Here is a 24,138-nt window from a genome sequence, read left to right as displayed (position 1 = left end):
ATGCAGGCGGGGATGCACTCGGTTCAGCCAGGTCTGGAAAGGCACCTGCCGCGAGGCCGCCACCGGGTTCTCCCGGGTGGTATGATACTGGGCCTAGAGGAGGCTTACCCCGGGTGTCACAACAACCGGAGTCCTCCCATAGAGCCCATACAGTCCGGTGCTCAGGATTTCAGTGAAAATGACCGGAACGTCGCCCCGGTGTTGGAAAGGATAAAGAGGACTCGATCGAGTAGTTCAAGGCACCGGTATAACAAGATTGTCACAGAATTGGGACCCGAAGAGGTGCGGTGGTTTTACAAGGAGCACAAAAAAACCTGGAAGCCTTTCGTTGGACACGACTCCCTGAAAATGGAGGTCATGTTCCGTAAATTATGCGAACTGAACTCTGGCACGACCAAGCGCCAGGGCTTTGTGGGCATGGATGAAGGGTATGAGGAAGAGAATACAAGCGGTGTGGAAGCGACAACTGGGGGGGTCGAACGAAGTCGAGCGAGCTGGACCAGTGCTGGAGCCGAGAACTAGGGTACATAGGACAGGGGTTCGATGGAGAGAACGGACTCCACAGACGAAAGAGACCTTGATTCAGTAAACAATGTAGAGGCTGTATGTGTCAGGGGTGGGCTGTATGAGGTGGATGTCAAAGACAGAGAATGCTATCCTGTGTATTGGAATCGTAAGTATCAATAGCAAGCTTCCTCTTTCCTACTTATATGCCAAGCATTCATGATTTTTTTTGCTTGCAAACCAATGTGTGTAAGAGGGTTAGTGACCCGTTAAAATATTTCAGTCAAAAACCCATGTTGCCAAGTGCTATTCATCTCCCACTGGCAAGCAAACGCCTCGGTGCCAGATGTTGAGTGGTGTCCATAATATCTGGTCTTAATTCCTGTTGCATATCTCTCCAATGAGAGGCTGCAGACTGTGTGGACAGGTCACTACAGGAATGTGTGTACAGCAAACACACGAGATCAGAGGTCGCAGGGCATGATGTCACCATAATTCATTCACGTCTCCTATGCAATCTGTCTCTGTCTATAATAGGCCTTAATGCACAAATATGGGCCACATACATAGCGCATGCTGAAAATATTCAGACCGCTTGACTTTTTCACATTTTGATATGTTACAGCCTTATTCCAAAATTGATTAAATTGTTTCTCCCCTCAATCTACACACAGCACCATCATTTATTTAACCTCCATGGGCGCTTGCGTCCCACCTACTCAACAGCCAGTGTAATCCCATGGCGCAATATTCAAATACCTTAGAAATGCTATTACTTCAATTTCTCAAACATATGACTATTTTACACCATTTTAAAGACAAGACTCTCGTTAATCTAACCACACTGTCCGATTTCAAAAAGGCTTTACAACGAAAGCAAAACATTAGATTATGTCAGCAGAGTACCCAGCCAGAAATAATCAGACACCCATTTTTCAAGCTAGCATATAATGTCACAAAAACCAAAACCACAGCTAAATGCAGCACTAACCTTTGATGATCTTCATCAGATGACACTCCTAGGACATTATGTTATACAATACATGCATGTTTTGTTCAATCAAGTTCATATTTATATCAAAAACCAGCTTTTTACATTAGCATGTGACTAGCATGTGACTAGCATTCCCACCGAACACTTCCGGTGAATTTACTAAATTACTCACGATAAACGTTCACAAAAAACATAACAATTATTTTAAGAATTATAGATACAAACTCCTTTATGCAATCGCTATGTCCGATTTTAAAATAGCTTTTCAGTGAAAGCACATTTTGCAATATTCTGAGTAGATAGCCCGGCCATCCCAGGCTAGCTATTTTGACACCCACCAAGTGTGGTACTCACCAAACTCAGAATTACTATTAGAAAAATTGGATTACCTTTGCTGTTCTTCGTCAGAATGCACTCCCAGGACTTCTACTTCAATAACAAATGTTGGTTTGGTTCCAAATAATCCATAGTTATATCCAAATAGCGGCGTTTTGTTCGTGCGTTCAAGACACTATCCGAAGGATAAAGAAGGGTGACACGTCCGACGCGTTTCGTGACAAAAAAATTCAAAATATTCCATTACCGTACTTCGAAGCATGTCAAACGCTGTTTAAAATAAATTTTTATGCGATTTTTCTCGTAAAAAAGCGATAATATTCCGACCGGGAGTCGTTGTTTTCGTTCAAAGAGAGAGAAAGTAAACATGGTGTTGGCTCGTGCACGCGCCTCCAGTCTCATTGTTCTCAGATCGACCACTATCCAAATGCGCTACTGTTTTTCAGCCATGGCCTGCAAAGTCACCATTCATCGTTCTGGCGCCTTCTGAGAGCCTATGGGAGCGTTAGAAAATGTCACGTTATGCCAGAGATCCCCTGTTTTGGTTAGAGATGATCAAGAAGGCCAAGAAATAGTCAGAGAGAGCGCTTCCTGTTTGGAATCTTCTCAGGTTTTGGCCTGCCAAATGAGTTATGTTATACTCACAGACACCATTCAAACAGTTTTAGAAACTTTAGGGTGTTTTCTATCCAAATCAAACAATTATATGCATATTCTAGTTACTGGGCAGGAGTAGTAACCAGATTAAATTGGGTACGTTTTTTTATCCGGCCGTGCAAATACTGCCCCCTATCCCCAACAGGTTTTAAATAGGCAAGTCAGTTAAGAACAAATTCTTATTTTCAATAATGGCGTAGGAACAGTGGGTTAATTGCCTTGTTCAGGGGCAGGAAGACTGATTTGTACCTTGTCAGCTTGGGGATCCGAACTTGCAACCTTTACAGTTACTAGCCCAACGCTCTAACCACTAGGCTACCCTGCCGTCACAATGACAAAGCAAAAACCGGTTTAGACATTTTTGCAAATATGTATGTATGTATGTATGTATGTATGTATGTATGTATGTATGTATGTATGTATGTATGTCTGTCTGTCTCTTGGTTGTTAGTTCTCTCCCACCTGCCCCCTTTCTACCTCCCCTTTCTTTTCAAATGGAGTGGATATCAGCCGAATGCTACAACTAAATGTCGCAAGCGCTGCTAAGGTACTATAACGTCAGCCTTTTTTATCTCCTTCATTATCTCCTACATATCTGCTATACTCCATCCTCCCTCTAGATCTAAGGTTTCAATTGAACTAGATCTTCGTTCAAAACCCAGTTAGACATCCCAACCCGATCTAGAAGAACTGGATCTAGATTAGACTCCTCCTCATTTAGTTTAGTTTAAATTGGGCCTAGTTGCTAGAATTTCCCCCTTTCTGTGACGCAGAGTTTGTCATAATTACTGCTGCAGCTGCTTTCTGAGCTTTTGGAGGATCTTGCTCCGGTCGGTCTGTTAGTGGAGGTAGAGCTAAGTAGGTGGAGCGTCAGTTAGCTAGTAACATCCTTCCAGGCTCTTGAAATCCACATAGGAAAACTATGGATCTGAGCTTAATAAACTGTCTCTCGAAAAATCCTCCCCTTCTCCGCCTCTCCTTCCCTGTAGCAGCATGAGCACAGACAATGAACGAAACTCTCATTTAGAGGCAACAGAGTCGCCATTCGGGCCCCCATAGACTGCAGTCTGCACTCTAAGGTCCAACATTGCCTCTATGGATGGAATAACTGTTCCTCTATCGCTGGCAATAAGAGTCTCTGCACTGTCTGCAGAGTTCAGTTAACCTAGCCCGAGTATCCACATGCAGTAAGTTACAGTCCGGTAACATGGAAAGACATGGGTTGCATTCACCTCAAAGCAATACATGGGCGGGAAATAGTTGAAATATGCTGACTCTGTGAACCTGTGTGCTTCTACAATATGTTATTTTCTGGTTCTCTAGTAACTCTCTGCAGGTCAAGTCTTTACTTGATCGACCGCTAGACTAGACCAAACTTTCTCCTTGTTGAGTTGAATGCCAAATTAGGAGTTTGTAATCACCCTTTTGATGAGTGTATTTTCTCTCTCGCCCGTCATTTGTTCATCTTTCCTCACCTCCTTTTTCTGCTTGCTCTCTCTTCTCATTCTCTCTTCCTCTCATGCTTCCCTTTCTCCATCCCTTCCTACCTCTCTCTCGTTCCTCCATCATTCCCTCCTTTCCCCAATCCTCCCTCTTTCCTTCCCCTATTCTGCCCTCCCTCCCTCTGCAGCTGTCCATAGTCTGAAGTTGAGTCGTGCCCACGTGGACTGGCACAGTGTGGACGAGGTCTACCTCTACAGCGATGCCACCACCTCCAAGATCGCCCGCACCGTCACCCAGAAACTGGGCTTCTCCAAAGGTCACTGCTGACTGACCACTCTTCTGTTGCACCCCCCCCCCCCCCACCCTTACCCAATACCAGTAAACCCCTAGCTAGACACAACCTCCTCGGCGGTCACTTGTGGAGATGAGACCGGATTGGAGAAGCTCCATATTTCCATCAAAGTTGGTGAAGATTAAGAGGTGGATCTGGCAGGAGTTACCTCAATCTCCTCTGAATGACACACAAACCCACGGTCGCTGGAAATATCCTTAGCGCTGTGCTGGCCAGATGGCAAGCAGAAAATCCCATTGGCTTAGTGTGTAGAGCAGTGTTAGCAAGGAAAGCTTGCAGGGCCACACACACAGTGGGAGGCCTAGAGTCACCTACTGTCCCACGTAAACTGTCACCCCAATGTTCCTTTCAAATATAGGAGGATCTACGATGTTCATCACCATCTATGCCTAGTATAAGTTCTGTCAATTCATTGTGGCAGGGGGTGAAATGGAATGTTTCCTATGATTGAGGCTTTCCTTAAATCAAAGTAATTATGATTCAAGGCAATTAAGGAAGCATTCATCAACAAACTGCCGTTTGTTGGGCAAAATCTGGGCAATGTGCAATTGCCTACTGTTGGGAGCCTTTGATTTTCCTGACCATTTCCCCTCCCACGCCACCCCCCAGCCTCCAGCAGTGGTACGCGGCTCCACCGGGGCTACGTGGAGGACAAGCCCCCCCAGACCACACACATTGTCTTCGTGGTCCACGGCATTGGACAGAAGATGGACGCGGGACGCATCATCAAGAACACTGGCATGTGAGTGCACTCGTGTGTGTGTGTGTCTGTCTGTCTCTGTCTTTCACCTGAAAAAGTCAAGGGATCTAAATACTTTCCAAATACAGTGCATTCAGAAAGTATTCAGACCCCTTGACTTTTTCCACATTTTGTTAACCTCTCTGGCGCATGTGGGACGAACTCGTCCCACCTACGTAACAGCCACTGAAATCCAGTGGCGCGATTTTTGAATCGTTAGAAATACTATTACTTCAATTTCTCAAACATATGACTATTTTACAGCTATTTAAAGACAAGAATCTCGTTAATCTAACCCCACTGTCCGATTTCAAAAAGGCTTTACAACGAAAGCAAAACATTAGATTATGTCAGCAAAGTGCCCAGCCAGAAATAATCAGACACCCATTTTTCAAGCTAGCATATCATGTCACATAAACCCAAACCACAGCTAAATGCAGCACTAACCTTTTATGATCTTCATCAGATGACACACCTAGGACATTGTGTTATACAATACATGCATGTCTGTTCAATCAAGTTCATATTTATATCAAAAAACAGCTTTTTACATTAGCATGTGACGTTCAGAAAAAGCATAACCCCCGCAAACTTCCGGGGAATTTACTAACAGTTTGCTAAATTACTCACGATAAACGTTCACAAAAAGCATAACAATTATTTTAAGAATTATAGATACATTACTCCTCTATGCACTCGATATGTCCGATTTTAAAATAGCTTTTCGGATGAAGCACATTTTGCAATAATCTAAGTACATAGCCCGGCATCACAGGGCTAGCTATTTAGACACCCACCCAGGTCAGCCTCCACCAAAATCACATTTCCTATAAGAAAAATGTTCTTACCTTGCTTGTTCTTCGTCAGAATACACTGCCAGGACTTCTACTTCAATAACAAATGTTGGTTTGGTCCCAAATAATCCATCGTTATATCCAAACAGCGACGTTTTGTTCGTGAGTTCTAGACACTATCAGAATGCTTCATCACGGTCTCGGGCATGGCGCATTGGCGTGACAAAAAATGTCTAAATATTCCATTACCGTACTTCGAAGCATGTCAACCGCTGTTTAAAACCAATTTTTATGCCATTTATCTTGTAGAAAAGTGATAATATTCCGACCGGGAATATGCATTGAGCCTAAACAGCCGAATTAAATTTCTCCTCAGGAGCGAATCGTGCACGCGCCTCATTCAAAGGTCCTCTGAGCCGCCACTTACCAAAGCCGATAATGTGTTTCAGCCTGAGGCTGCCTCGTCAACCTTCAGTTATTTCCCGGGTTCTGAGAGCCTATCGGAGCCCTGGGAATTGTCACGTTACAGCTAAGATCCTTACTTTTCAATAAACAGATGCAAGACGCACGACTCCTTGTCAGACAGGGTACTTCCTGCTTGAAACCTTGTCAGGTTTTTGCCTGCCATAGGAGTTCTGTTATACTCACAGACACCATTCAAACAGTTTTAGAAAATTCAGAGTGTTTTCTATCCAAACCTGAACAATAATATGCATATTCTAGCTTCTGAGTTGGTGTAGGAGGCAGTTAAAAATGGGCACATATTTTTTCCAAAATTCTCAATACTGCCCCCTATCCCAAACAGGTTTTAAGTTACAGCCTCATTAAAATGTATATGGAATCATGTAAAGTCAAAAAAAGAAACGTCCCTTTTTCAGGACCCTGTCTTTCAAAGATAATTCGTAAAAATCAAAATAACCTCACAGATCTTCATTGTAAAGGGTTTAAACACTGTTTCCCATGCTTGTTCAATGAACCATTAACAATTAATGAACATGCACCTGTGGAACGGTCGACACTAACAGCTTACAGACGGTAGGCAATTAAAGTCACAGTTATGAAAACTACTACTGACTCTGAAAAACACCAAAAGAAAGATGCCCAGGGTCCCTGCTCATCTGCGTCAACGTGCCTTAGGCATGCTGCAAGGAGGCATGAGGACTGCAGATGTGGTCAGGGCAATAAATTGTAATGTCCGTACTGTGAGACGCCTAAGACAGTGTTACAGGGAGACAGGACGGACAGCTGATTGTCCTCGCAGTGCAGACCACGTGTAACAACACCTGCACAGGATCGGTACATCCGAACATCACACCTGCGGGACAGGTACAGGATGGCAACAACAACTGCCCGAGTTACACCAGGAATGCACAATCCCTCCATCAGTGCTTAGGCTGTCCACAATAGGCTGAGAGAGGCTGGACTGAGGGCTTGGAGGCCTGTTGTAAGGCAGATGCTCACCAGACATCACCGGCAACAACGTCGCCTATGGGCACAAACCCACCGTCGCTGGACCAGAAAGGACTGGCAAAAAGTGTTCTTCACTGACAAGTCGTGGGTTTGTCTCACCAGGGGTGATTGTCGGATTCGCGGTTATCGTCGAAGGAATGAGCGTTACACCTAGGCCTGTACTCTGGTGCGGGATCGATTTGGAGGTGGAGGGTCCGTCATGGTCTGGGGCTGTGTGTCACAGCATCATCGGACTGAGCTTGTCGTCATTGCAGGCAATCTCAACGCTGTGTATTACAGGGAAGACATCCTCTTCCCTCATGTGGTACCCTTCCTGCAGGCTCATCCTGACATGACCCTCCAGCATGACAATGCCACCAGCCATACTGCTCGTTCTGTGCGTGATTTCCTGCAAGACAGGAATGTCAGTGTTCTGCCATGGCCAGCAAAGAGCCCGGATCTCAATCGCATTGAGCACATCTTTGACCTGTTGGATCGGAGGGTGAGTGCTAGGGCCATTCCCCTCCAGAAATGTCCGGAAACGTGCAGGTGCCTTGGTGGAAGAGTGGGGTAACATCTCACACTAAGAACTGGCAAATCTGGTACAGTCCATGAGGAGGAGATGCACTGCAGTACTTAATGCAGCTGGTGGCCACACCAGATACTGACTGTTACTTTGATTTTGACCCCCCCCCCTTTGTTCAGGGACATATTATTCAATTTCTGTTGGTCACATGTCTGTGGAACTTGTTCAGTTTATGTCTCAGTTGTTGAATCTTATGTTCATACAAATATTTACACATGTTAAGTTTGCTGAAAATAAACGCAGTTGACAGTGAGAGTTTTTGCTGAGTTTAGTAACCAAAAAAGTGTTAAACAAATCAAAGTGTATATTTTATATTTGAGTCTTCAAAGTAGCCACCCTTTACCTTGATGACAGCTTTGCACACTCTTGGCATTCTCTCAACCAGATCCACCTGGAATGCTTTTCCAACAGTCTTGAAGGAGTTCCCACATGCTGAGCACTTGTTGGCTGCTTTTCCTTCACTCTGTGGGCCGACTCATCCCAAATCATCTCAGTTTGGTTGAGGTCGGGGGGATTGTGGAGGCCAGGTCATCTGATGCAGCACTCCATCACTTTCCTTCTTGGTAAAATAGTCCTTACACAGCCTGGTGGTGTGTTGGGTCAGTGTCCTGTAGAAAAACAAATTATAGTCCCACTAAGCTCAAACCAGATGGGGATGGTGTATCGCTGCAGAATGCTGTGGTAGCCATGCTGGTTAAATGTGCCTTGAATTCTAAATACATCGCAGACCATGTCATCAGCAAAGCACCATACCTCCTCCGTGCTTTACTGTGGGAAATACACATGCAGAGATCATCCGCTCACCCACACAGCGTCTCACAAAGACATGGTGGTTGGAACCAAAAATCTCCAAATTGGACTCCAGACCAAAGGACACATTTCCACCGTTCTAATGTCCATTGCTCGTGTTTTTTGGCCCAAGCAAATCTGTTCTTCTTATTGGTGTCCTTTTATTAGTGACGACTTTGCAGCAGTTCGACCATGAAGGCCTGATTAACACAGTCTCCTCTGAACAGTTGATGTTGAGATGTGTCTTTTACTTGAACTCTGAAGCATTTATTTGGCATGCAATTTCTGAGGCTGGTCACTTTAATGAACTTATCCTCTGCAGCAGAGGTAAATCTGGGACTTCCATTCCTGTGGCGGTCCTCATGAGAGCCAGTTTCATCATAGCCCCCGATGTTTTTTGCGACTGCACTTGAAGAAACAAATCGGATTGACTGATGGATTGACTGACCATGTCTTAATGATGGACCGTCGTTTCGTTTTGTTTATTTGAGCTGTTCTTACCATAATATTGACTTGATCTTTTACTAAATAAGGCTATCTTCTGTATACGCCCCCTACCATTGTCACAACACAACTGATTGGCTCAAACGTATTAAGAAAGAAATACCACAAATTAACTTTTAGCAAGGCACCTGTTAATTGAGATGTATTCCAGGTGACTACCTCAGCAAATCAAATTGTATTAGTTACATGCACTGAATACACGTTACAGTGAAATGCTTACTTACGAGCCCCTCTAACCAACTGTTTTATATAAGAAGTAAAAGTAACATGTCATCAAAGAGCAGCAGTAAAATAACAGTAGCGAGACTACATACAGTGGGGTACCGATACAGAGTCAATGTGCTGGGGCACCGGTTAGTTGGTAATTGAGGTAATATTTACATGTAGGTAGAGTTATTAGTGACTATGCATTGATGATAACAACAGAGAGTAGCAGCGGTGTAAAAGGGGGGGATGCAAATAATCTCTATCCATTTGATTAGATGTTCAGTAGTCTTATGGTTTGGGGGTAGAAGCTGTTTAGATGCCTCTTGGACCTAGACTTTGTGCTCTGGTACCGCTTGCCGTTCGGTAGCAGAGAGAACAGTCTATGACTAGGGTGGCTGGAGTCCTCTGACACCGCCTGGTATAGAGGTCCTGGATGCAAGGAAGCTTTGCCCCAGTGATGTACTGGGCCATACCCACTACCCTCTGTAGTGTCTTGCGGTCGGAGGCCGAGCAGTTGCCATACCAGGCAGTGATGCAACCAGTCAGGATGCTCTCGATGGTGCAGCTGTAGAACCTTATGAGAATCTGAGGACCCATGCCAAATCTTTTCAGTGCCCTCTTCACGACTGTCTTGGTGTGCTTGGACCATGTTAGTTTGTTGGTGATGTGGACACAAAGGAAATTGAAGCTCTCAACCTGCTCCACTGCAGCCCCATCGATGAGAATGGGGGCGTGCTCAGTCCTCTTTTTCCTGTAGACCACAATCATCTCCTTTGTCTTGATCACTTTGAGGGAGAGGTTGTTGTCCTGGCACCACACGGCCAGGTCTCTGACCTCCTCCCTATAGGCTGTCTCGTCGTTGTCGGTGATCAGGCCTACACCTTTTGTGTCATCGGCAAACTTAATGATGGTGTTGGAGTCGTGCCTGGCCGTGCAGTCATGAGTGAACAAGGAGTACAGGAACGGACTGAGCACGCACCCCTGAGGGGCCCCTGTGTTGAGGATCAGCGTGGCGGATGTGTTGTTACCTACCCTCACCACCTGGGGGCGGTCCATCAGGAAGTCCAGGATCCAGTTTCAGAGGGAGGTGTTTAGTCCCAGGGTCCTTAACTTATTGATGATGTTTGTGGGCACTATGGTGTTGAACGCTGAGCTGTAGTCAATGAACAGCATTCTCACATAGGTGTTCCTTTTGTCCAGGTGGGAAAGGGCAGTGTGGAGTGCAATAGAGATTGCATCATCTGTGGATCTGTTGGGGCGGTATGCTAATTGGAGAGGGTCTAGGGTTTCTGGGATAATGGTGGTGATGTGAGCCATGACCAGCCTTTCAAAGCCCTTCATGGCTACAGACGTGAGTGCTACGGGTCGGTAGTCATTTAGGCATGTTACCTTAGTGTTCTTGGGCACAGGGACTATGGTGGTCTGCTTAATTTTTTTTATTACAGACTCGGACAGGGAGAGATTGAAAATGTCAGTGAAGACACTTGCCAGTTGGTCAGTGCATGCTCGCAATACACGTCCTGGTAATCCGTGTGAATATTGACCTGTTTAAAGGTCTTACTCACATCGGCTGTGGAGAGTGTGATCACACAGTCTTCCAGAACAGCTGGTGCTCTCATGCATGTTTCTGTTATTTGCCTCGAAGTGAGCATAGTAGTTTAGCTTGTCTGGTAGGCTTGTGTCACTGGGCAGCTCTCGGCTGTGCTTCCCTTTGTAGTCTGTAATGGTTTGCAAGCCCTGCCACATCAGACGAGCGTCAGAGTCGGTGTAGGACAATTCAATCTTAGACCTGTATTGACGGTTCGTCGAAGGGCATAGCGGGATTTCTTATAAGCTTCCGGGTTCTGGTCCCGCTCCTTGAAAGCAGCAGCTCTAGCCTTTAGCTCGGTGTGGATGTTGCCTGTAATCCATGGCTTCTGGTTGGGGTATGTATGTACGGTCACTGTGGGGGAGATCGATGTACTTATTGATGAAGCCAATGACTGATGTGGTGTACTCCTCAATGCCATCGGAGGAAACCCGGAACATATTCCAGTCCGTCCTAGCAAAACATTCCTGTAGCTTAGCATCTGCTTCATCTGACCACTTTTTTATTGATCGAGTTACTGTTGCTTCCTGCTTTAATTCTAGCTTGTAAGCAGAATTCAGGAGGTCAGATTTACCAAATGGAGGGCTAGGGAGAGCTTTGTATGTGTCTCTGTGTGTGGAGTAAAGGTGGTCCAGAGTTATTTTTTCATTTTATTTTTTCCCCTCTTGTTGCACATTTAACATGGTCCCAAAATGTTTTGCTTGTCAGCAATCATGTTTTCAAGATATGCAACTTTCAAAATACAGAAATCATCCCCGTATGATGCTGTTTGCATCAAATTATGCTGCGTATATGATGTAAAACGCAGCATCATACAGGGATGATTTCTGTATTTTCAAAGTTACATACAGTATCCTGAAAACGTGATTACTCACATGCAAAACATTTTGAGGCCATGTCAACAATGGACTAATGAAACAAATACCAACATTTTTCCTTTTTAATAGTATGTTGCTCAACGAGAATAGATTATGCAGCTACCAGCACCTCAAACATGTTGACCCATTTACGTCATCACCCCAGTATTCCTACCATCAGAGTAAGACGGAAACGCAAAGAAACAACACATTGTCTCCCCTCTGCATTCAAGCTTGTCCTTGGCACCTGATTCTGACCGGGCCAAAGAAATTACAAGAGCGATAGGTAGACTATGTTTTATATTTTTTACCAACTTTGGTTTATAGCTGCTGATATGCGCCCATTCTCGATGGCTGAGAATAGGGGGTTTTAGCACCTTGTGAAAGTGCTTAAGACACGTTATGAACTTCCCTCTTGTACCCATTTCAGCAAACAGGTAGTACCTGCTCTATTCTAAGCAAACCAAAGTCAAAGTTTTTAATTAATTGGCCAATGCACCCTGTGTTGCGCTTATTTAACAGTGACAGCACGTCACATTTCCCGGAGTGGGAGATGTACCGTGCCACAGACACACCCCCTTTATGAGAGTCGCATCTTGCACTGAAGGAGGCAGTGTCATGGTGCGTTCGTAACCAAGTGGAAAGTGGGAATTTACCACATACGACTGGGAAAAATCCACTTGAATGGGCCTCAAACTGGTTAAAACTAGTGGGAAACTCCTCTATCACCCACTTCTTCCACATGCTGACCTCTGACATCACCTACTAAGGAAATGGCCTCTAACAGCTTTTTCGACAGTTAAATGCAACAAAACATTATTTATAAAAAGCAATCTATGAATGTATTTTTTTAACTCTGTAATTTGTTTACAAGCATGATATCTGTACTTCTAGTTTGTGGTTGACAACTTGTTGGCCATTAGCCAATCAGCGTTTCTCAACAAGTTCAAATCACATGAATGCGCCTAAGTGATATTACGACCTCTCACCTCCCACATGGTCGCAGACGCAGCATTAGAGTGGAAACTTGAGGCCCAACATAATGCTCCAGTCACAACAGACAATGCAAGGAACATTGTGAATGCTGAACATTGTGAATGCTGAACATTGTGAATGCCATTTAATTTTTCCACTGTCCTGAAACTGAACCGTAACCCCCCCCCCCCCCCCCCTCAATGCGTATCAAACCGTGGGCTTGGTGAACCGTTACATAGCTAATAGATACAATACATGGCCAGAAGTATGTGGGCCATCCATTCAAATTAGTGGATTAGGCTATTTCAGCCACACCTGTTGCTTACAGGTGTAAAAAAATTGAGCACACAGCCTTACAATCTCCATTGGAAAACATTGGCAGTAGAGTGGCCCGTACTGAAGAGCTCAGTGACTTTCAACGTGGCACCGTCATAGGATGCCACCTCCAAGTCAGTTTGTCAAATTTCTGCCTTGCTAGAGCTGCCCCGGTCAACTGTAAGTGCTGTTATTGTGAAGTGGAAACGTCTAGGAGCAACAACGGCTCAGCTGCGAAGTGGTAGGCCACACAAGTTCACAGAAAGCATAAAAATCATGCCGTCTGCTCCAAACTGAGTTCCAAACTGCCTCTGGAAATCAAATCAAATCAAAGTTTATTTGTCACATGCGCTGAATACAACAACAGGTGTAGACCTTACAGTGAAATGCTTACTTACAGAGCAACCAACAGTACAAAAAAGGTATTAGGTGAACAATAGGTAAGTAAAGAAAAAAAAACGACAGTAAAAAGACAGTGAAAAATAACAGTAGCGAGGCTACATTTAGTCGGGCTGATTGAGGTAGTATGTACATGTAGATATGGTTAAAGCAACGTCAGCACAAGAACTGTTCGTTTGGAGCGTCATGAAATGGGTTTCCATGGCCGAGCAGCCTCACACAAGCCTAAGATCACCATGTGCAATGCCAAGCGTTGGTTGGAGTGGTGTAAAGCTCGCCACCATTGGACTCTGGAGCAGTGGAAACATGTTCTCTGGGGTAATGAATCACACTTCACCATCTGGCAGTCCGACGGATGAATCTGGGTTTGGCGGATGCCAGGAGAACGCTACCTGCCCGACTGCATAGTGCCAACTGTGAAGTTTGGTGGAGGAGGAATAACAGTAAGGGGCTGTTTTTCATGGTTCGGGCTAGGCCCCTTAGTCCCAGTGAAGGGAAATCTTAACGCTACAGCATACAATGACATCCCAGACGGTTCTGCGCTTCCAACTTTGTGGCAACAGTTTGGGGAAAGCCCTTTCCTGTTTCAGCATGACAATGCCCCTGTGTACAAAGCGAGGTCCATACAGAAATGGTTTGTCGAGATTGCTGTGGAAGAACTTGACTGGCCTGCACAGAGCCCTGACCTCAACCCCATTGAACACCTTTGGGATGAATTGGAACACAGACTGCGAGCCAGGCCTAATCATCCAACGTCATTGGCCGACCTCACTAATGCTTGTGGCTGAATGGAAGCAAGTCCCTGCAACAATTAATGCCCATGATTTTGGAATGAGATGTTCGACGAACAAGTGTCCACATACATTTGGTCATGTAATGTATTAAACTGAACCTGCAGTATTCTGAGTATTCCTGTGTTATTACTACTGTGCAAGACCTATTCTAGGTACCCAGACAGCTGAGACCTACTTATAGCTCTCGAGCTGTATATATTACCGCAGGTTCTGGAATAACACAACGACCTGAGTAACACAGAGGGTGCTGTGTCTCTCTCTCCGCCGGGGGCTTAGGGCCATTAAAGCAGGTAGCTAAAGTAGACCAGTCAGGCCAGCTCACTCTAAGCCTCATTCTCTACACTGCTGGGATTTGGCTATTGGCCTTCCATCAGGCCTAGAGAAAAGACCAGCCTCATCTAGCCAGCTCTCTTCTCTATCTCTAAAGGCTTGGTTCGCTTTAGTATGTCACAACCACTCAAACACTTTCAATTGACAACACTCTTCCTTTCTATCTCTCTCTCGACTTACCACCATCTTTTCTCTTCCTCCCCCTCTATCCATACCTCTCCTTCCACACCTCTCCTCTCATCTCTCCTTCCATACCTCTCCTCTCATCTCTCCTTCCATACCTCTCCTCTCATCTTTCCTTCCATACCTCTCCTCTCATCTCTCCTTCCACACCTCTCCTCTCATCTCTCCTTCCATACCTCTCCTCTCACCTCACCTTCCATACCTCTCCTCTCATCTCTCCTTCCATACCTCTCCTCTCATCTCTCCTTCCATACCTCTCACCTCACCTCTCCTTCCATACCTCGCCTCTCACCTCACCTTCCATACCTCTCCTCTCTCCTTCCATACTTCTCCTTCCATACCTCTCACCTCTCCTTCCATACTTCTCCTTCCATACCTCTCCTCTCATCTCTCCTTCCATACCTCTCCTCTCATCTCTCCTTCCATACCTCGCCTCTCACCTCACCTTCCATACCTCTCCTCTCTCCTTCCATACTTCTCCTTCCATACCTCTCACCTCTCCTTCCATACTTCTCCTTCCATACCTCTCACCTCTCCTTCCATACTTCTCCTTCCATACCTCTCACCTCTCCTTCCATACTTCTCCTTCCATACCTCTCACCTCTCCTTCCATTCCTCTCCTCTCACCTCTCCTTCCATACCTCTCCTCTCATCTCTCCTTCCATACCTCTCCTCTCATCTCTCCTTCCATACCTCTCCTCTCACCTCTCCTCTCACCTCTCCTCTCATCTCTCCTTCCATACCTCTCCTCTCACCTCTCCTTCCATACCTCTCCTCTCACCTCTCCTTCCATACCTCTCCTCTCATCTCTCCTCTCACCTCTCCTCTCACCTCTCCTTCCATACCTCTCCTCTCTCCTTCCATACTTCTCCTTCCATACCTCTCCTCTCACACCTCGCCTCTCACCTCACCTTCAGTACCTCGCCTCTCACCTCACCTTCCATACCTCTCCTCTCTCCTTCCATACTTCTCCTTCCATACCTCTCACCTCTCCTTCCATACCTCTCCTCTCACCTCTCCTCTCACCTCTCCTCTCACCTCTCCTTCCATACCTCTCCTCTCACCTCTCCTCTCATCTCTCCTTCCATACCTCTCCTCTCACCTCTCCTTCCATACCTCTCCTCTCTCCTTCCATACTTCTCATCCATACCTCTCATCTCTCCTTCCATACCTCTCACCTCTCCTTCCATACCTCTCCTCTCACCTCTCCTTCCATTCCTCTCCTCTCACACCTCGCCTCTCACCTCACCTTCCATACCTCTCCTCTCTCCTTCCATACTTCTCCTTCCATACCTCTCCTCTCACCTCTCCTCTCACCTCTCCTCTCATCTCTCCTTCCATACCTCTCCTCTCACCTCTCCTTCGATACCTCTCCTCTCACCTCTCCTTCCATACCTCTCCTCTCACCTCTCCTTCCATACCTCTCCTCTCATCTCTCCTTCCATACCTCTCCTCTCACACCTCGCCTCTCACCTCACCTTCCATACCTCTCCTCTCTCCTTCCATACTTCTCCTTCCATACCTCTCCTCTCACCTCTCCTCTCACCTCTCCTCTCACCTCTCCTTCCATACCTCTCCTCTCACCTCTCCTCTCATCTTTCCTTCCATACCTCTCCTCTCACACCTCTCCTCTCACCTCTCCTCTCACCTCTCCTCTCACACCTCTCCTCTCACCTCTCCTTCCATACCTCTCCTCTCATCTCTCCTTCCATACCTCTCCTCTCATCTCTCCTTCCATACCTCTCCTCTCATCTCTCCTTCCATACCTCTCCTCTCATCTCTCCTTCCATACCTCTCCTCTCATCTCACCTTCCATACCTCTCCTCTCTCCTTCCATACTTCTCCTTCCATACCTCTCACCTCTCCTTCCATACTTCTCCTTCCATACCTCTCACCTCTCCTTCCATACCTCTCACCTCTCCTTCCCTACTTCTCCTCTCACCTCTCCTCTCACCTCTCCTTCCATTCCTCTCCTCTCATCTCTCCTTCCATACCTCTCCTTCCATACTTCTCACCTCACCTCTCCTTCCATTCCTCTCCTCTCATCTCTCCTTCCATACCTCTCCTCTCACCTCTCCTTCCATTCCTCTCCTCTCATCTCTCCTTCCATACCTCTCCTCTCATCTCTCCTTCCATACCTCTCCTCTCATCTCTCCTTCCATACCTCTCCTCTCATCTCTCCTTCCATACCTCTCCTCTCATCTCACCTTCCATACCTCTCCTCTCTCCTTCCATACTTCTCCTTCCATACCTCTCACCTCTCCTTCCATACTTCTCCTTCCATACCTCTCACCTCTCCTTCCATACCTCTCACCTCTCCTTCCATACTTCTCCTCTCTATCACTCATCTCGCATCATCCCTCTCCTCTCACCATACTCTCTCTCTCCGATACCATATCTTCTCCCTTCCATACCTTCTCCTCTCACCCTAACCAATCAGTCCTCTCACACCTCTCCTCTCACCTCTCCTCTCACCTCTCCTCTCACCTTCCTCTCCTCTCATCTCTCCTTCCATACTTCTCCTCTCATCTCTCCTTCCATACCTCTCCTCTCATCTCTCCTTCCATACCTCTCCTCTCATCTCTCCTTCCATACCTCTCCTCTCATCTCTCCTTCCATACCTCTCCTCTCATCTCTCCTTCCATACCTCTCCTCTCATCTCTCCTTCCATACCTCTCCTCTCACCTCTCTTTCCATACCTCCCTCACCTCTCTTTCCATACCTCTCCTCTCATCTCTCCTTCCATACCTCTCCTCTCATCTCTCCTTCCATACCTCTCCTCTCATCTCTCCTTCCATACCTCTCCTCTCACCTCTCCTTCCATACCTCTCCTCTCACCTCTCCTTCCATTCCTCTCCTCTCATCTCTCCTTCCATACCTCTCCTCTCACCTCTCCTTCCATTCCTCTCCTCTCATCTCCTTCCATACCTCTCCTCTCACCTGTCCTCTCACCTCTCCTCTCACCTCTCCTTCCATTCCTCTCCTCTCATCTCTCCTTCCATTCCTCTCCTCTCATCTCCTTCCATACCTCTCCTCTCACCTCTCCTTCCATTCCTCTCCTCTCATCTCTCCTTCCATACTTCTCCTCTCATCTCTCCTTCCATACCTCTCCTCTCATCTCTCCTTCCATACCTCTCCTCTCATCTCTCCTTATACCTCTCCTCTCATCTCTCCTTCCATACTCTCCTCTCATCTCTCCTTCCATACCTCTCCTCTCATCTCCTTCCATACCTCTCCTCTCACCTCTCTTTCCATACCTCTCCTCTCATCTCTCCTTCCATACCTCTCCTCTCATCTCTCCTTCCATACCTCTCCTCTCATCTCTCCTTCCATACCTCTCCTCTCATCTCTCCTTCCATACCTCTCCTCTCATCTCCTTCCATACCTCTCCTCTCATCTCTCCTTCCATACCTCTCCTCTCATCTCTCCTTCCATACCTCTCCTCTCATCTCTCCTTCCATACCTCTCCCTCTCTCCTTCCATACCTCTCCTCTCACCTCTCCTTCCATACCTCTCCTCTCATCTCTCCTTCCATACCTCTCCTCTCATCTCTCCTTCCATACCTCTCCTCTCACCTCTCCTCTCACCTCTCCTTCCCATACCTCTCCTCTCACCTCTCCTTCCATACCTCTCCTCTCATCTCTCCTTCCATACCTCTCCTCTCATCTCTCCTTCCATACCTCTCCTCTCACCTCTCCTCTCACCTCTCCTTCCATACCTCTCCTCTCACCTCTCCTTCCATACCTCTCCTCTCACCTCTCCTCTCATCTCTCCTTCCATACCTCTCCTCTCACCTCTCCTTCCATACCTCTCCTCTCATCTCTCCTTCCATACTTCTCACCTCACCTCTCCTTCCATTCCTCTCCTCTCATCTCTCCTTCCATACCTCTCCTCTCACCTCTCCTTCCATACCTCTCCTCTCATCTCTCCTTCCATACCTCTCCTCTCATCTCCCTTCCATACCTCTCCTCTCATCTCTCCTTCCATACCTCTCCTCTCATCTCTCCTTCCATACTTCTCCTCTCACCTCTCCTTCCATACCTCTCCTCTCATCTCTCCTTCCATACCTCTCCTCTCATCTCTCCTTCCATACCTCTCCTCTCACCTCTCCTTCCATACTTCTCACCTCACTTCTCCTTCCATACCTCTCACCTCACCTCTCCTTCCATACCTCTCACCTCTCCACTAAGAATAATGGCTGCTTGTTCTGGGTGGCAGGGCAGTAAGGACAGCCTCTCTGTATGATCCTCATGTGTCAGAGGGGGTTTGCGTTAAGACCATTAAAGCCTGTACTGTGACCCCATTCACCAGTTAGCCACTTGAGATAAACTGTGTTAGCCCACACTAGGTTATCCTGCTAGCCTCTTTAGCATAAAAGCCTACTATACTGGTGCATAGAAGCCCACCAGACAGACTGCATGAAAGTCTGCATTAGTGACAGGCAGAGTCACAGACCAGTTCACCTAAGGCCGATGTCACTCCCAGGTCGTCCCTGTTATGTCAACAGCAGCCACTCTCCCATTGTTTGTGTATCTAACATAGTACTAACGTAGCCTGCTAGCAGCCATTGAGAGTAAATGGACTGCGTCAGTGAGTGGTGAAATGGACACACGTCATCCCTCTCAAACACAGTCATTAAGTGAAAGGCAGAGCAAACACAAGGCACAAAGGATTCCCTGGTTGATTTGGAGAGGGGTAGACTAGACAGTGTATGGACCACATTGTAAATCTATTTATTCATTCACCCAGCGGTAATGAGGTACCGTCTGGTAGCCTGCTGCGAGGATGATTACTTGCAATGAAATGTGATGTTAGGTTGATGCGCTGTTTGTCTCTGTTTTTAGAGCTTTAGGACACGTAGATTAAAGGCCAGCCAGAGAATAAGACCCTTTTCAAGACCAAACAGCAAGAAACTATTCTTATGCACATAGCAAGTAAACTGTCTGTGTGTGTCGTCTTTGTCATCCGGGTCTGTGTCCAGGCTTAGAGAGGCAGTAAGGAAGATGGAGGAGAAGCACTTTTCAGAGCTCACAGAGGAGTATGTGGACTTCCTGCCTGTGGAGTGGCGCTCCAAACTGGCACTGGATGGGGGTAAGGGGTGTGTTTGCTTGTGCGCAGTGTGTCCTCGATCCCAATTGAGCTGAGAGAGCAGCTGCTGTCGTCCACTAGCTTCCAGGAGGTGACACCCACCTTGTGATGGCATGGTGAATTTAGGTCACACTTGTGGAACCACAAGCCAGACGGCTAGGCTACATCTCTTACATGGAGTTCCATGTGCTGTCCTCTGCCCTACTCCTGTCCTGTCTCCTACGCCCTTTATTTCCTATTCTGTCTACGATGCACATACAGTACTGAGTATTCAATATCTATACAGGTCTTAGGCCTTAACTGTTTTAGCCAAGTGAATGGAAGGTTGATCTTAATACAAATAGATCTGTAGAAGTATAGAGGATAAACAAAGGCTTACTCATAAAAACGATCCAGTCAGACATATATTTGTATATGTTATTGATGGTTAAATCGTGTGAATCTGTAGATACGGTGGACTCCATCACCCCAGACAAGGTGCGAGGACTGAGAGACCTGCTCAACAGCAGTGCCATGGACATTATGTACTACACCAGTCCCTTGTACAGGGACGAGGTGAGACTGAAACACACACACATTGGGTTTAAGCCCTCATCTGACTTGACAACCGTATTGGCCCTGGCTAATTGATACCACCCTTTCTTTATCTCCAGATCACCAGGGGCCTGACATCAGAGCTGAACCGCCTCTACGCCCTGTTCTGCTCCAGGAACACTGAGTTTGAGGAGAAGGGGGGCAAGGTGTCCATGGTGTCGCACTCCCTGGGCTGCGTGATCACCTTTGACATCATGACAGGCTGGGACCAGGTGAGGTTCTGTCTGCAGGAGCACCAGGAGCTGGAGGAGGAGCTGGACCTGAGATGTGTCTCCTACGGGGAGAGACGCCTGCTGGAGCAGCTGCAGCTCACTAGGAACCGGTAGGCAGGGTGGTGGTGTGTGTGTGTGTGTGTGTGTGTGTGTGTGTGTGTGTGTGTGTGTGTGTGTGTGTGTGTGTGTGTGTGTGTGTGTGTGTGTGTGTGTGTGTGTGTGTGTGTGTGTGTGTGTTTGTCTCTCTGTCACAGTTGAGATTGCCACCTAAACTGTGTCTACAGACAGTTAGGGAGTGTGTGTGTGCGTAGGAAGGAGTGGGGTGTGAGTGGTGTAGGTATTTTGTTAATGGTCTGAATACTAACAGTATTACTGAAACTCACTCTCTACTCCTCAGGTTACGAGAGCTGGAAGATCAGCTTCAAGGACTGGAGGCCTCCAAACCACTAGCACCCCCTGCTCTGAAATTTAAGGTACACTGCTAATTGCTCAAAAGCAATCCCTTCAACCCGGGACACAAGATCCAGGGTGATAATGGCAGAAAGTGACAAGATGACTAAGCAAATTACTGAAGGAAAGATGGTGTCTGTTTCCTCCTCTTCCCGAGGTGGAGAATGTCTTCTGTATGGGCTCTCCCCTGGCGGTGTTCCTGGCCCTGAGAGGGATTAGACCAGGGAACAGTGGAGAACAGGACCACATTCTGCCTCGGTCCATCTGCCAGAGGCTCTTCAACGTCTTTGACCCCACAGACCCCGTGGTGAGACACAGAGACAAACACACACACTATTCTTTACAGTCCTGGAGGGCTGAATCACTTCGGTTTTTTGTCTCTCTCTCTCTAGCCCTGCCATTCTCCTTACCTCACAGCTCATCTAAGAGCCTTCATCATCTTATGGATTGTCGTGAAAATTCTTACACAGGGACACTCGAAGTCAATCTTAAATTAGTCATTCAGTTTATTGTCAGCGCACTGGAGAGGTTCCAACCAACTCAATGCACCACAGTACACATGTCAATCAGGAGCTCTGTCTGGGCAGTCCCAATTATTCATTAGCATAATGAATCATTACCGTTTTTTTTCATCCATGTGACTGACCAATACTGGTTCATAACATGTGACCGACCAATACTGGTTCAGAACATGTGACCGACCAATACTGGTTCAGAACATGTGACCGACCAATACTGGTTCAGAACATGTGACAGACCAATACTGGTTCAGAACATGTGACAGACCATTACTGGTTCAGAACATGTGACCGACCAATACTGGTTCAGAACATGTGACCGACCAATACTGGTTCAGAACATGTGACAGACCAACGCTGGTTCAGAACATGTGACCGACCAATACTGGTTCAGAACATGTGACAGGCAAATACCTCACGAGGCTTCTCCTCTCTAAGCTGAGACCTTCAAACTGAGATCTTTCGTTTGTTCTCAAAACAAGATCTGTGCCTACTGCCAAATTGCAGCTACTGATAGTGAGGATTTGTACAGTCAGCCACTTGCATGAACACAGAAATTAGTTATTTAGAACAGCACATGAATGGAACACAGAAATTAGTTATAAGAATATCACAAACATTAACATTTCCCTTACAGGATGATTAGACCCAGGGTTTTTTCCTGACCAGAGGAAAGACAAGGTGCTAGACTGACTGAATGGTTTGTCCTTGCTGCAGGCCTACAGACTGGAGCCCCTCATCCTTAAACATTTCAGCAACATTGCACCTGCACAGATACACTGGTAAGAGATCATTCATTCTCCCAAGGTGAATCTGTATGTTACACATAAACTGCTGAAACTACTACCTTCTGTATGGACAGTAACAGGTGTTTTTCTTCTCCCAGGTGTAGTGCTGTAGACCCCACGCCATACGATGAGATCCGGCCAACCTTCATCAACCCACAGAAGGACCCGACGTCAGACACAGAGAGCATCCCCAGCCCCTCCACTTCCCCTGTCCTGGCCAGGAAATACTACGGAGAGTCTATCGCCAGCATGGGCAAGGCCAGCATCCTGGGTACGTCTGTCAGTCCTCTGGTTGATTCTCTGTATAGAACCTTTTTGCCTTAAATCACCATGCACATTATTATTACCTTAAATATTTGAATATGAGTGCCTTCATTACCTGTGCAAATGATGCAGATTCAAACTCGAGGTGGTCCAAAGCTAGAAGGGAAATAATGAAACTTCATTGTAAGATTACCTCACTCAGCAGGTTCCCATAGATTTTACAGTCAATCATTTGTACAGCAGATATTTCTAGACACCACAACATGTCCTGAGCAGACAAAGCAGATTGTTCCATTCAAAAGTACATCAGCATGTACCCAGCATCTTGTGATGGAGTTGACATCTATTATTGGACTCACTCAACAGTATTTCCATCACAGACCCACCTGTTGGATCATTTATGACATAGGCAACACTGCCATCTTGTGGAGAGAGCATGTAAAGACCAGAGCCGTACTACTGGGTTAGTCTCCAAACCTCCACCCTAGGCAACAGACTAGGGTCTGGTTTCAATGACGGACTCTTGGCAACTTTCATAATCGGAAGAGGGTGGATCCTCTTCCGACAGACAACTCTCCCAACAAATCACGAGGCAGACATGCCAGAACGTCACGATTGGAAACCAAATTTGGTAGGGAAAAGCTTTGCAGCGGTTTAAGTGAAGTTAGTTGCACTCATTAAAAATAATCTCTTCATCTTGCTAGATACTATTTTATTCAAAGCGGAAAAGGTAGTGACATAGTTTCTCTATGCCAAACTGACGTTCTATTACTTACAAAACCCGTTAAGCCGGAGCCGGGGAGGCGACCCGGATGTCTAGAGTCGAGGGTCGACTTCACTCACCTTTGTCGCACCCTGTCTAAAATGAATCTCTCTCCCTCTCTCTCTGTGTCTTGTTCTCTCTCGCTGCCTTTCCGTCTCGCTCTAGGAGCAGCCAGTATAGGTAACAGTATTCTCCCGCTCCGCGCCCTCCGGAGTGTCCTTTGGCATCGAGGGCGGGACCCCAGAGGGATAGTAGCCGAAGAGGACAGTCGACAGCCAATCAGCTTACGGCCTTCCGTCCACCTTGTCCCAGTCTCCCTCCACCCTCATAGACCCCTCAGGTTAGTTCAGCTACATTTCAACCCCAATTACACTTTCAGGAATAATTGTATTGTAGTCCATGTCATAACAAGTGCCTTTTCATAATATTTGCCACCCTTGACCCCCCCCCCAGAGTTTTTATATATATAAAAAGGAGAATGAATACATAATGCTAATTCACATCAGAGTTAAGTACCCTTTTGAATCTGTAGCAGTTAAGTTTGTGCAGTATACAGTAGATGGTCTAAAATGTATTCTCACAGTAAATCTATCTCTGTTCTACAGTGGAAATAGAGCGCAGGCCAACGTGCCGCCACCCATAGAAGACAGTCCTGACCCAGAGTAA

At 46.5% G+C, this 24,138-nt stretch overlaps 1 protein-coding gene across 1 annotated transcript; it reads left to right on the top strand.

Moving 5' to 3' along the window:
• Positions 1-24,138, top strand: LOC115161793 (phospholipase DDHD1-like). The gene is made up of 13 exons (XM_029712571.1): positions 1-451; positions 587-673; positions 4,122-4,250; positions 4,896-5,028; positions 19,777-19,886; positions 20,332-20,438; positions 20,537-20,799; positions 21,087-21,162; positions 21,297-21,446; positions 22,375-22,439; positions 22,544-22,716; positions 23,638-23,812; positions 24,078-24,138. The coding sequence occupies exons 1-13, from the start codon at positions 1-3 to the stop codon at positions 24,136-24,138; spliced, it is 1,980 nt and encodes a 659-aa protein (XP_029568431.1).

Source organism: Salmo trutta, chromosome 25 (genome assembly GCF_901001165.1).
Source record: "Salmo trutta chromosome 25, fSalTru1.1, whole genome shotgun sequence".
In the NCBI taxonomy this organism is placed as follows: Eukaryota; Metazoa; Chordata; class Actinopteri; order Salmoniformes; family Salmonidae; genus Salmo; species Salmo trutta.
Note: the sequence above shows the minus strand (reverse complement) of the source record. Positions and strands in the feature narration are given on the sequence as shown.

Coding starts and splice junctions, on each gene's coding strand:
- LOC115161793 (XM_029712571.1), top strand. CDS start 1: ATGCAGGCGGGGATGCACTCGGTTCAGCCAGGTCTGGAAAGGCACCTG. Junction 4,251..4,895: donor GAAACTGGGCTTCTCCAAAG/GTCACTGCTGAC, acceptor GCCACCCCCCAG/CCTCCAGCAGTGGTACGCGG. Junction 5,029..19,776: donor ATCATCAAGAACACTGGCAT/GTGAGTGCACTC, acceptor GTCTGTGTCCAG/GCTTAGAGAGGCAGTAAGGA.